The sequence below is a fragment of the Rhinopithecus roxellana genome, chromosome 9 (genome assembly GCF_007565055.1).
Source record: "Rhinopithecus roxellana isolate Shanxi Qingling chromosome 9, ASM756505v1, whole genome shotgun sequence".
Lineage (NCBI taxonomy): Eukaryota > Metazoa > Chordata > Mammalia > Primates > Cercopithecidae > Rhinopithecus > Rhinopithecus roxellana.
In genome coordinates, this window is record NC_044557.1 from 136,697,999 (window position 1) to 136,712,469 (window position 14,471).

Below are 14,471 nucleotides of genomic sequence, written 5' to 3' on the forward strand. Positions count from 1 at the left end.
CCCTTGCCTTGTAATGAAAGGACCTTGGTTTTCCAGGGACCAAAGGAGTAGAAATCCCTAAAGAGTATAAGTAAATAAGGAAAAAAAAAAACCAAAACCCTAGTGCCCAAAGAGGTTCAAACAAGGGAAAAAAAAAAACCTGATAAAGTAGAAAAAAAAAAAGTGGAGCATTAGCTCTACTGCATTAAGCTAAGTCAAGCCGTCTTGTTACCATTTGTCTGATAAGTAGTTTTCAAATTGACTTGACAAAGCTATGCTAAGAAATACATTTCACATGACTAGTACAGACATAAAACCAAAGTTTCACTAAATATACTTGCTGTGTGAGAGATACACTATTCCACTAAAAATAAATGCTATTGTTGGAGGCCCAAAGAATGAGCGTTGTGACCAATTCAGTATACCACTGGAGGCCATATGAGCAAACAGCAAACTGTTCTCATGAATGCAGGTTGCTGGCAAACTGACCAACTGCGTCTGCCACCCAGAAGGAATGCTGAGGGCAGTCATGCCCAGGCACAGTGTTTCTTGCCATTATCTACAGGCACATTTGAAGCTTGTTAACAATCATGTGAACCTGTGATAAATCATGCAGCTGACCTTTACCTCCTCCTCCCTGCTGTTTCTATCCAATAAATATGAAAGGCTGTAGAAGCTCAGGGCCCTTGCTCACTAGAAGCAAGAAGCTCCCAACCCCTTCTTTAAAAAGATCCTTTTGTCTTTGTCTTCATTTCTGTGTTCGTCCACCTTCGTTCAGTCCCATAGTAACTGTCACAAGATATGACACCCTAAACTGGTCTGACGAACTACTAATGGGCTGCTACCTACAGTATGAAAAAACACTTGTCCAAGTTACTGACCCTTTTCACCTTATGCAGACTTTGCTAACTCAGCTCTCCCTGACCCTGCATGCGTGATAGCCACCTCTTTGCTTCCATTTTAGCAATTGTTTAACACTATACTATACTTGTTTAAATGTCTACCCTCCTCTAACCATAACCTCGATAGTAGACCACGTTAATTATCTTCACATCTCTAGAACTCAGTATAGCTCAATAGCATGTGATACTCTCTAAATGTTCATTGAATGAATTTTAAAAACCAAAAAACAAATGTGAGACTAAGCACTTTGAGAATCTGTAATCTATCTGAAGTAACAGATTAAATCTCAAATTGCTGATAACTGACATTTTGGAGTCTACAAAAAGAGCAATATCATATTATTTAACAAATAGTATCCCACTGTCTTTTTTTTTTTTTTTTTTTTTTTGAGACAGAGTCTTGCTCTGTCGCCCAAGCTGGAGTGCAGTGGCGTGATCTTGGCTCACTGCAACCTCCACCTCCTGGGTTCAAGCTAGTCTCCTGTCTCAGCTTCCTGAATAGCTGGGATTATAGGCATGCCCCATCATTCCCAGCTAATTTCTGTATTTTTAGTAAAGATGGGGTTTCACCATGTTGGCCTAGTCTCAAACTCCTGATCTCAGGTGATCCACCCACCTCGGCCTCCCAAAGTGCTGGGATTACAGGCGTGAACCACAGACCCTGGCCTGTCTCTTTATACTAGACTAAATTAGTATACACTTTTATCAGTTAATTGTGGTAGGCTTCTGCTATGGTTTGAGCATGTCCCCCAAAATTTATGTGTGAAAATTTAATCTCCAGTGCAACAGTTCTGGGAGGTGGGGCCTAATAAGAGGTGTTTAGCTCATGATGGCTCCACCTTCATGAATGAATTAATGTTGATTATTGAAGGACGTGAGGCTGCAAGCCAAGCTCTCTTGTTCTGCCTTCTGCCATGGGATCATGCAGCAAGAAGGCACCCACCAGATGTGGCTGCTTGATCTTGGACTTCTCAGCCTCCAGAACTGTGAGCCAAATAAATTTCTGTCCATTATAAATTACCTAGTCCATGGTATTCTGTGATAGCAACACAAAATGAACTAAGACAGCTCCCATCTTCAATAAACGGTCATGAAAGATGACAACACAGGTGAAAAATGGGAAAGGTGAGAAAAACTAGAAACAAACTTTTGAAGAGGAAAAGCTGCCCACTCAACCTAGTCACTGAGGCAATTTAAGGTGAGGTGCTCTGAGAGTAAGGAAAATGTAGCCAGGAAGTTCCTTAGTTAATATCTGGAGTTATTTATAATCAAATGGAGAGAGAAGGATCAAAGCTACTTAGGAAGATGTTTAGACTATAAGAAACTACTTTTTCAGAGCTGTGCTGCCTATCATGCTCCCTATCCATCCGTGCCTCCCCCATTGCAGTCTTTAGTTTTGAATACGATATTGGTAGCTTCAGCTACACTTTATGATAACATTAAGCTGCTGCAAGTTACTTACTCCTCCAGCCAGCTTTCTCATCTACAAAATGGGGTAACAATGGTACCTACATCATGAAGTTGTGAATGCTTATTAAATTGTAGCTACTATACTATCACCCAGGGAAGGCAATATAACCCAATGGGCATTTGGTTCAGATATAGATTCTAGTCCTGGTCCTGGCATCTAATAGCTGTGCAACTGTAGCTAAACTACTAACAGTTTTTTAGGCTAAAAATAGAATAATAGTATCTACCTTCAAATTTGTTGTGAAAATTAAGATAATAGATACAAAAGCTACTTATTACGGGTAAGGTATTATATGTTAGCAATTACTCTTACTCAAGCATATAAAGAGCTTTTCCATCTCTCAACTCTTAAGTTCTTATGTTTCCATGAGGGACTGATTTCATCACCCTATTCTCAATATTATTCTCCTATTCCCCTTAGTGAGGAAGAAAAAAAAACTCCCCAAATTAAGTAGCACGAGACTGAAAAAGAGACCCAGAGGACCTGTGTAATTCATAAGGCTTGAACTTTAAAACAGTAACAATTCTCACCTTTTTGAATTGACTGAAGATGCACTGAAGATTGGATAGACAGTGGACTTAGGAGAAACTGGTAGGGGAAAAATTGTGATAATGTGTATTACCAAATAAAATCAAAGCTTTAATTCATAAGATTTCAAAGGTTAATTAAGACAAAATACTACTCAAGATCGAGATTTAACAAAGAGGCAAAGGTAATCCCATGGAGGAAAAACAGTCCTCAACAAATGGTGCTGGACCAATTAAACGTCCACATGCAAAAAAAATTACACCTATTCAAACCTTATGTAAACTTAACTCAAATGGATCACAGATCTAAATGTAAAACTATGATCAGGCATGGTGGCTCATGCCTGTAATCCCAACACTTTAGGAGACCAAAAACGGGAGGATCGCCTAAGGCCAGGAGTTCAAGACAAGTCTGGGCAACTTAGCGAGACTGTGTTTCTACAAAAAAATTAATAATAAAGTAAAAACATAAAACTAGAAAACTTCTAGAAAAAATATTAGGGAAAAATCTTCATGAACTTGGATTGGGTAATAAGTTTTTACACACAACACCAAAAGCATAATACATTTATAAAAAATTAATTTAGACTACCAAATTTAAAAATTTTGCTCTACAAAAATAGAGAATGAAAAGACAAGCCACAGATTGAGGGGAGAAAATATTTGCAATCACATATCTGATCAAAAACTTGTATCCAGAATATATAAAGAATTCTTATGGTATGCCAACAGTTCAGTGATAAATGGGAATTACTACTGATATATCCAACAACATGGATGAACCTTAAATGTATTACTAAGTGAAATAAGCCAGACCCCAAAGGATACATATGTATAATGTTTTTCCTGGAAAAGGTAAAACTATAGAAATAAAAAGCAGATTAATGGTTGCCACGGGACTGCGGGGAAGGACAGTAACAACAAAATGTAGCCATAGGGAAATTTTAGGGTGAAGGAACTGTTCTGTATGGTACTGTAATGGCTAATACATAATTCTATACATTTGATAAAACCCACAGAACTGTAAAAATCACAAAGAATGAACTTCAATGTATATCAAATGAGGAAAAAATATGTATAAATATCAACCAGGCTATTGAGGTAGCCTAAGATGGAATGCATACTGTGAGAAATGAACCTAACTATATTAGAACTGTACAGCATAACGACACCAAAGGAGGTGGGGGAAAAAGAGAAGCTGGCCTAAGTAACTTCAGCAAATGGTGTTTTAACTAGAAGTTATAAGGATAAAGACAAAAAGACACTACTTAAAATTGCACTCTAGGCCGAGTGCAGTGGCTCACGCCTATAATCCTAGAAAATATGTATATTATTTAATATATATATTATTTAACTATATATGGAATTCCACAAAGGGAAAAAATTGAAAAGATACCACATTTAGAAAAGAATGGCATGAGTTGATACAGGATTCCACAAAAGCTTACTTCGGCAATAATTACATATAGAAAAAGAGACTGAATTAGATATGATTCATCTCAACCTCAACATGAACAATGAGATGAAAGGTAAGGGAGGCCGAGGCAGGTGGATCACTTGAAGTCAGGAGTTCGAGACCAGCCTGCCCAACATGGCGAAACTCCATCTCTACTAAAAATACAAAAAAATTAGCCGGGCATGGTGGTAGACACCTGTAATGCCAGGTACTCGGGAGGCTGAGGTAGGAGAATTGCTAGAACCCTAGAGGCAGAGGTTGCAGTGAGCTGAGATTGCGCCATTGCACTACAGCCTGGGTGACAGAGTGAGACTCTGTCTCAAAGAGAAAAAAAAAATTGCACTCTAATTGGTTAATATATTTCTCACAGGGGTATGAATTAACAATTACGAAACTGTTTTACATGTTTACTGGGACAGAACAAGTAAGTAGGTGAATAGTGAATAGTAGGAACTAAGTTCCTCACTGTCTGAGAGGGAAGTTACAGATGAAAAAAGGATAGAATAAATCCTGGAGTACTAGATTAGAGTTGGAGATATCAACGTCCAGTTGGCAATATGCAAACAAAGAAATAAGACAGAAAATGTCACAGACAAGACTAAAAACACATTACATTTAAACATAATACAGTACCTTGGATTGGATACTGGGACAGAAAGAAAACATTAATAGAAGATTCCAAATAAAGTTTAGTTAACAGTAATATACTACTACCAATACTTGGTAAACTCCAAATAAAGTCTAGTGTTTATGGCCAGGCACAGTGGCTCATGCCTATAATCCCAGCCCTCTGGGAGGCTGAGGCGGGTGGATTACTTGAGGTCAGGAGTTTGAAACCAGCATGGCCAACATGGTGAAACCCCATCTTAACAAAAATTAGCCGGGCATGGTGGTAGATGCTCTGTAGTCCCAGCTACTTGGGAGGCTGAGGCGGGAGAAATGCTTGAACCCTGGAGGCAGAGGCTGCAGTGAGCCGAGATGGTGCCACTGCACTCCAGCCTGAGCAACACAGCAAAACTCCATCTCAAAAAAAAAAAAAAAAAAAAAAAAAAATTATATACCAATACCAGTTTCTTAGTTTTGACAAAGGTATTATAACATAAGATGTTAAGAATTGAGGTAACAGGGTAAGAGATACACTGCTATTCTCTGTACTTTAACTTTTCTGTAAATCTAAAATTATGGCAAAATAAACAGTCTATTAAAAGAAAAGACCAAAGTTAAAACAGCGACTGATTTGAGGAAAATAGTAAGTTGAGAGTGAGCTAAAAAAACAAACTTTAACTTTGCACTGAAAAATAATTAGAGCTCTTCCTCTAGAAATAAGACCAAGGCAGGTGACAGTCTGAGCTGCTATGGGTAAGTTACTTAACCCAAGTCCATTTCCTCATCTATAAATGGGCATATCAGGACCTACAGTAGTTGGGAGAATTAAATGATACACTGTAGTTATTAAGTAATAAACTTTTGGTCTTTTTATATAACTTTCATGATTTCTGCCATATCCTTATACCATTGTATCATTTTTATTCACTATTTTTCTTTAAATTGACTTAGACAATGTACTAAAATATATCTTATTTTTTTTGAGACGGAGTCTCGCTCTGTCACCCAGGCTGGAGTGCAGTGGCGCGATCTTCGCTCACTGCAAGCTCTGCCTCCCGGGTTCACGCCATTCTCCTGCCTCAGCCTCCCGAGTAGCTGGGACTACAGGCACCCGCCACCACGCCCAGCTAATTTTTTTGTATTTTTAGTACAGACAGGGTTTCACCGTGTTCACCAGGATGGTAAAATATATTTCAAAAGAAAAATTTATAACTATTGTAAGTAGATGGCATTGTTTTTCTGTTGTATGTTCTATTGTACCAGTGCTTTGAGCACAATCTATGAAAAACATAACGTATACTAAATACTTAGCACTGCCTGATATATATTCAGCACTCAGTAAATATTAGTTATTAGCATCACATCTCAGAATCATAAACAGCTTTATGTATTCATAATTTAGTAAGCTATTTAATTGAACACTGACAGCATAAATTAGGAATAGGATTTCAGAACTGACAGGAATTTAAATATTAACTTTAACTCTTTAGAGATCTCTTCCTAGATCATACAGCTAATTAGCAGTAAACCTAGACAAAAATCTCATGGTTCCTGATGCTTAATTTCAGTGTCATTTATAAGACTTGGTAAGTTCTGCTCACAACTGGGCTTTGATCACAAATACACATAATAGTTTAACTTACATTGTTTTGGGTGAAAGATAGAGTAGGTATGATTTTTTAACGAGAACACTCAACTCTAGAGAGCTTAAGTAACTTGGCCACAGCCATAGACCAATTAAGCCTAATATTTTGTCTACAATTTTAACCTAGGATCTTGTTTCTTGTTTTTCAAAATGCAATGCACTGCTTTACTACAGAAAACAGTGTCACAGAGATAAAAACCAAGATACTAACTACAGGCACACTACTGAAGAAAGAAAGATCCAAAAATTATTATAAGAATTATTATTATATAACATATGTAATAAAGCATTAAGTAGTTAAATTCATGCTAGTTTTCTCTTACTTGTCTTATTCTCACCAAGAGAATCCTCTGAAGGAAAATTCTCATTTTTATCAACTTTATGTTCCTTTGACGAAACTCTGTCATCTGATGAATCCTGAAAATAGGTTAAAAAAAAAAAAGGAACAAATCTAATTTTTAACTGTTTTCTAGTGAATGAATCCCAGATCTATTTCTAAAACAAAATATTTGGTTTATTATGAATTACATTTCATAATGTGATTTTCAATCGTCAAACTATTTTTAGGAAAACTTCCCCTGTATTCACCACATGTACATTATCTTTTAAAAGCCAGAGTATGGCAGGATGCGGTGGCTCATGCCTGTAATCCCAGCACTTTGGGAGACCGAGGTGGGTGGATCACGAGGTCAAGGGATTGAGACCATCCTGGCTAACACAGTGAAACCGTCTCTACTAAAAATACAAAAATTAGCTGGGCTTGGTGGCACACACCTGTAGTCCCAGCTACTTGGTAGGCTGAGGCAGGAGAATCGCTTGAACCCAGGAGGCGGAGGTTGCAACGAGCCAAGATCATGCCACTGCACTCCAGCCTGGCGACAGAGCAAGACTCCATCTCAAAAGAAAAAAAAGCCAGAGTACACATGTTGTAATGTCATCCTCTCAAAAACGTGTTATACTTCCTGATAGAGACGGCAGAATTATTACAGACCATCACTTCCATAATGAAATGCACAAAAAAGTCAGTAAAAATGGCAAAAATTTCCCCAGCAGCCACCAAACTGGAAACGGACAACTTTTTGCCATGAACTTTTAAAATGAGCAGCTAAGGAAAGAATAACTTTCTAGAGTCACTGGAGAGTAGCAGGAATGTGGGAAACGCAAAGTAGAAAAAATCCTGACAGATCTCCCTCATACTAATTTGGGAATTACTAGGGAATATAGGGAATATACGGCTTGGGGAAAAAGGAAAAACCTCTTGGTTAAAGTACAACTTCTACTACTCAAAACCATAATATCCCAGCAGAGGTGGGATAACCCATCAGTTTAACACTTTTCAGGGCTCCATGAGTTGGGGAAAGGGCATCCTCATGAAAATCAGATTCACCAGCCGGGCATGGTGGCTCACACCTGTAATCTCAGCACTTTGGGAGACCAAGGCAGGTGGATCACGAAGTCAGGAGTTCAAGACCAGCCTGGCCGAGAGGGTGAAACCCCATCTCTACTAAAAATACAAAAATTAGCCAGGCATGTAGGCAGGTGCCTGTAATCCCAGCTACTTGGCAGGCTGAGGTGAAGAATTGCTTGAACCCGGGAGGCACATGTTGCAGTGAGCCGTCTCAAAATAAAAAAACAGGCCAGGCACGGTGGCTCAAGCCCATAATCCCAGCACTTTGGGAGGCCGAGACGGGCAGATCACGAAGTCAGGAGATTGAGACCATCCTGGCTAACACAGTGAAACCCCGTCTCTACTAAAAAATACAAAAAACTAGCCGGGTGTGGTGGCGCGCACCTGTAGTCCCAGCTACTCGGGTGGCTGAGGCAGGAGAATGGCGTGAACCTGGGAGGGTGAGCTTGCAGTGAGCTGAGATCCGGCCACAGCACTCCAGCCTGGGTGACAGAGCAAGACTCTGTCTCAAAAAATAAAATAAAATAAAAATAAAAATAAAAAAAACAGAAAATCAGATTCGCCCTTAGCTAGGAGAGGTGAATTCTAGACATGGGTATTTATCAGTATCCTGAGAGAGCATAGCCCCTTTCCACAAATTTAAAATGACAAAAGCCCAACCTCCCAAACTACTGAAAACTAACTCAATACCAAAACCGTCAAGTGAAGCTAAGAAAATGAAAATAAGACAGAAAAGAGAATTACAGAATTCTCTGTTACACTGCTTACAGAGAACTCATCAGGTCACCATTCATTTGGTACACCACCAGGCTGTACCAAATCATCATCATCATCATCATCAGGAGATGCATGGGGAAACTGCAGATTCTTCCTTTGTTTTACTGGATTGAGACAATTTTAGCTTGAGTTATGCCCCAAACTTTCAAAAAACGTAATTTTCATATAAATGTATAGGTATAAAGCACAGTTTAATAAATTTTGATAAAGCTTACTCTTGTAATCAAAATCCCTATCAAGACACAGAAGTGTTTTGTTGATATAAACAGAAAATGAATTAGTAAAATTAGACTGTCATGGCTTAGCCAGCAAGAGCCTATCGCATTTAACAATCTACTTGGCCATATCTGATAAACAGGAAAAAAAAAATATTTACAGTGAGGACTAAAAACTTAAATGCCTTACAAGGGCAGCAGTAAGTAAAATTATCAAAACTAAACTGATCTAAATAGATATACACTGACTTAGAGAAATGAAGAGCCCGTATTTGTCAAATGGTATGATACTCAGCCTGATATTCAGCTGATTATTGCCATGTAGAAATGAAGGCTCAGCTTTCAATATTTCATGAGACACCAGAAATTTCTTGTATATATATATTTTGTATATATAATTTTGGCTCCAATTTTAAAATTATGTAGGCCAAGCAAAACATTTATGGGCAAGATTTGGTTTACTGGCCACCAGTTTATAATCTTTGCCACTGAGGTTTGAAATTTAGGTGATTACAAGAGATATGAACTGGGGTTGAATTTGAGAGAAGTGAGTGAGGAAGGCAATGATGAGAGGTGGGTTAGGAAAGACATGACTATAAGCCTGAGTGTACTGGGTATCACATAAGCCTACCATTTCTCCAGCTACAAGGGTTGTGATGTATATAAACAAGCCACCACAGACATGGAAGCCCTGATCTGGGAGACAACCTTTCTTAAGGCTGCTTCAGTGGCTTTCTGCCCCTAGCTGCCCCACAGAACCCAACTTTTTTTCTGATGAAGGTTATAGACAGGAGATCAGCAATAGAAGTTCTAGACCAGCATGGTCTAATATGGTAGCCACCAGCTACATGTACCTATTGAGAACTTAAAATGGGGCCGGGCCAGGTGCACTGGTTCACACCCATAATCCCAGCAATTTGGGAGGGTGAGGCAGGTGGATCACTGTAGCCCAGTAGTGCGAGACCAGCCTGGGCAACATGGTGAAATCCCAGCCTCTACAAAAAAATGCAAGAATTAGCCAGGTGAGGTGGTGTGCACCTATAGTACCAGCTACTTGGTAGGATTACTTGAGTCTAGGAGGTTAAGGCTGTAGTGGGCAGTATTTGTGCCACTGCTCTCCAGCCTGGGTCACAAAGACAGACCCCATCTCAAAATAAATAAATAAATAAACTCCTTACAATAACTAAACACTGCTATCTGGCTTTATAAAAGCAGTCCAGAAAATAAAATTTTATTCAGCTATGTCATACTAAAGTTTTATTATATAGCCATTTTTAAAGTGATATATTTAGCTTTACCTTTATTAATTCCTCTTGATTTTTACTGCTTGCACTTAGTCCAATGTTCAATTTCTCTTCTAGGATCAAGCACTTTGGCACTTGCCTTGTCTCAAAAGCTTTTTTTTCACTGACAGTCTTTACATCAGAATCTTCGATCACTTCTGATTTATTCTTTTGGGTGAGTCCCCGTGACAGCTCATTTTCCAGGGACCATTTTCTAAGAGAGGATTTTTTTCTACTAACAAAAAATGCTGCTCCACTCTGGAGTGTAACTTGTGGTTTTATTTTTTGGCTTAGAACCCGAGGAGCACTGGGATTATTTTCAGCTGAATGACAATTATTTTCTTTCTCCATAATTGGCTTATAGATTACTCGATTTTGCTTGGGATTTCTAGAATTCCTTGATACAGGCTTGACGTGTCTATACCTTGGTTGATACTTAGCAGTTAAACTCTTCTGTGGTTTTTTGTTGTTCTTCTTGGAACAGACTGGTTTTACCTGCATTTTTTCTGTCACAATGGGAAAAGATATATCTTCATCATTAGTTTTTAGACAAGTAGATCTACTCTCTTTTATTAGCTTTCTCTCCAGTGGATTGAGGTACCACTTATTTTGGTTGTAAAAAGATACAGTGGACACAGAAGATTTAAATTGTGAGCCTTGATTTGCTGATGGCAGTCTATTTATTTCAGTTGTTTTGAGTGCACTTAAAACAAAATGCCCTTGTTGAGAGCAATGCAGGTTTTCTTCATTTTTATCACTGTTTTGATTAAAACAGTGCTTTTTATTAGGTGATGGAAACAGATTTTCAGTGAAGTGTAAAAGGCTATAAAAAAAAAAGTCCATTAAGATTATTTTGTGTCAAAATTTACATAAATCTACTGCTAATAAGCTCTACTTATAGGTCATATTAATACATGTACCCCCAAACATACACACAATTTTCTATTAGTTTAACAGGATTCTCAAATTGTCTTTATCAAATAAAACATTCAAATATCTTCCCAAAGAGCCCAATGTTCATGAAAACAAATACCATACACAAAGAAGCTTTGCTAGACATATACGCATGTGTTTTAAAATCTATTTCTATGTGTTGGCCATATATAAATGATAGCTCATATATTTTGCTCTATTGTCTGTAAGTCCCCTATAATATTTGTCTGTAATGAACTGACCCCCTGGGGCTTTTCCTAGGTAGACTAATTAATATCTGAGTACACAAACTTTCTAGAATTGTTTCCAGACAAGCATCAACTGTATGCAAGACACTATGTAAAATATTATAGGGGAATAGAAAGGAACAAGGTAATAGCCAATCTGGTATATTTCTTAGCCATAGAAAATAGCTTTCTTCAATGGGCTGCTTCTATGTCAAAAGAAAAAAACAAAAACCAAAAAAACAGCCTTCTTTGATTCCCTTGAAAAGGACTAAATAATTCGTTATGAAAACTTAATGTATTTCCTAGCTAGAATTAGAATATAGGTTATCAGGTTATCACTGTAGCCACAAGGAGTAGGCTAGTGGAAGAACAAAAATTTTAGAAAATAGGAGAGAACAAGAGAGACAAGGTGGATTTTTCTGAGAGTTTCTATTCGTAGGCTGAGCTTCACCTGTCACAGTTCAAAGAATCCTGTTTCCTCTTCCTTGGAGTAACAGCTGCCATTTTCTTTATTGAATTCCTAAAAGAAATGACAATAACCACATTCATCAAAATATTAAAAGTCGCTTTATCAAAATTACACCCCCTTTAATTAGTCTATTTCACACCAAGTTAAAACCCTATTTTCCGGGAGGCCTTCCTCGCCACTGCTCTCCTTCCACCCCTCCCAGGGTTACACGCGCTTGTTCTGCTTCCATGGCACCCTATATTTCCCTAATAGTCCATTTAAGACATTTTCTTCTTGTTTCCCCATCTCAACAGCCTTCAATGAAGGCAGAGGCCGTTTGTAACTTTTCATCAGAGCCCAGCAAGAAAATGGGTGAAGCACAGTCCTCTGCCATTTTCCTAGCTGAGGAGCCTGGAGCAAGCCGTTTGCTTCCCTTTTTATAAAAATCTCTTAAAGTCGTGAGGCTGCTGAAAACAAATGCAAGAATGCACGAGCAGGCGGCTATGTGGCTCGTCAGAGTTCATTTCCTTCCCCTTCCCTGGCATCAGGGAAATTCTCCCCAAAGCAGCACACAAGCGTTATTTCAAAGCCATTAATAAATGAACTGAAATGCCAGGGTCTCTGGGAATTCAGGTCGAGCTGCGGCTTAAGGAATGGCCCCTCTGCGGCTAAGCGAGGAAAGGTAGGAGAGGAAAGCGTCCCAACCCTGAACCCGGTCAGGGAAACAAACAAACCCTAAACCCAAAACAAGGAAACGCCGACGTCGGGAAGATGGAAACCCGGCGCCTGTGAGCGTGGAGAACGGGTTAGTGGCTTCTTCGGTCTCGGGGTCGCGGACCTGCCGAGCGCCAAGCAAAAGCTCTTTTCCTGTGACATTCGTCCCCACGTCCCACAAGGTCTCCCCCTCGCCTCAGCCTTCCACAGCTCTGCCTCGGCCTACTTCAGAGGTTACCTGCGCCTCAGAACCCAGCAAACTCTCCTCAGCCCAGCCAGCTGCTCCGTGAGCGTCTTCAAATTATCGCGCGCCAGGCTAGGAGGAAGACCGCTGCGTTCCGATTGGCCACGGCTCAACGCTTCCAGGGACTGGCTCGGTGATTGGTGGAGCACCAGCCCTTACCCCGCCCACCCTGGTGGCTGTTTCCAAGATTCTCGCGCCCTGGTGAGGTGAAAAGCTCTGAGGGAAACCACGCCACCCACAATTCCCTGCAGCAACGCCGGGCTCCGTTCCCGGTGCCTTGTTTAGGTGCATTCTGGGAATTGTAGTTCTCGGCCCGGTTGACGTCGATGTACATTCTGGGGTCACTTGGGGTAAGAAATTTTTGTAAAATGGCCTCTCCAACGTGGCGACAGAGCAAGACTCCGTCTCGAAAATAAATAAATAAATAAATAAATAAATAAATACATAAAGGCCTCTCCAAGATTCTGAATGCACTTATTTTTCACATTTGAAGCTAGTTTCACTTTTTAAATCAGTAACTTTAGGTTTCTATTCACTATTTTATTTTTAAAATTAAAATATAAAACTTAACACCTGCTATGTGCCAGATGCTTTACATGTTTTGTTTCTTTTACTTCTCACCACAATCCATAAGGTATTAATATCTATTGCCATTCCCATTTTACAAGTAATACAACTGAGAACCCCAAAACAATTGCTATTTACAGAACAGAGCTAAATTTTTACTTTGGAAAACCAGAAAGTTCCTAAAACGGTTATTGTTAGCTATTGTTACTATCTTTGTGTCACTAGCTCCTGGTACAGTGTTTCTGGCACATTTTTAGTTTCAAATAAGTTTAGGGTTTTATGTTTATTTTTTCAAATTTAATTTTCACAAATTTGCATGTCATCCTTGAGCAGGGGCCATGTTAATGTTCTCCGTATTATTCCAATTTTAGTATACATGCTGTCAAAGCGAGCACGTAAATAAATTTCCTTAAGTGATGCCCTCAATGTCATAGAATGAAGTCAGTGAGAGTGATTTAAGAGTATCAGTTTAAAAGGAAAGGCTGAGGCAAAAAAATAAGAATGTTGAGTTTGCTTGAGTTAAAGCGGAGACAGCTGCCCAGAAGATTCCACCCCCCCCCGACCCCCCACCCTCCACCAGTAGCTTTGGATATGAGCTCTGTCCGGCCTTTGCTACAAGCAGGTTTTTAAAGACGAAAAAAGAGGACAGGAAGTGGGCTGATACACAACTGTCAAGCATTCTCATTTATAGAAACTACATGCATCAGCGATTGGCTAGACATTGTTAAGCTGTAGGGTGTGGGTCATAGTGTCTTGTGTGACAGTGGTAGGTTAGTAGGTAGCTACTTGTGGCAGAAGCAGGTAGTTTCAGGAGATGAATATATAGCTCAAGGAGATAGTAGAACATGATGGGGTCTCATTTTAATACCTCTCCAGACCTAGTAATTTAAAAGGACTCACATTCCTCAGATAAAAGTGCTTTCTCAAGAGAAATAATCAGGGCAAAACTAAGTGCTGCAGGAGCCTTACATGAGTATGATTATTCCTACTTTACAGCAGGAGTACCTCTGAGGTTCAGAGGTTTGGGATGGCAGGCCTTCGATTTAAGCCAGAACACAGTCCAATCCCC

At 39.3% G+C, this 14,471-nt stretch overlaps 1 protein-coding gene and 1 non-coding gene across 3 annotated transcripts in view; both read right to left on the minus strand.

Moving 5' to 3' along the window:
- The window catches only part of LOC104673941 (N-acetyltransferase ESCO2), a 28,936-nt gene extending 15,891 nt beyond the window's left edge, over positions 1-13,045 (minus strand). The window contains exons 1-5 of one of the 2 annotated variants that reach the window (XM_010378113.2): positions 12,830-13,045; positions 11,881-11,949; positions 10,285-11,092; positions 6,910-7,003; positions 2,883-2,940 (exon numbers count right to left, since the gene is read on the minus strand). In XM_010378113.2, the coding sequence (XP_010376415.1) occupies positions 2,883-2,940; positions 6,910-7,003; positions 10,285-11,092; positions 11,881-11,933 (1,013 nt within the window). In that variant the 5' untranslated portion in view covers positions 11,934-11,949; positions 12,830-13,045. Of the gene's footprint in view, positions 1-2,882; positions 2,941-6,909; positions 7,004-10,284; positions 11,093-11,880; positions 11,950-12,611; positions 12,692-12,829 lie in introns of those variants that run through there. The other variant, XM_030938282.1, reaches the window with a different exon arrangement.
- A 650-nt stretch (positions 13,046-13,695) lies between these two features.
- LOC115899750 lies at positions 13,696-13,797 on the minus strand. The gene has a single exon (XR_004059361.1). It is a non-coding gene; the product is annotated as a U6 spliceosomal RNA (small nuclear RNA).
- Between the last annotated feature and the right edge of the window lie 674 nt (positions 13,798-14,471).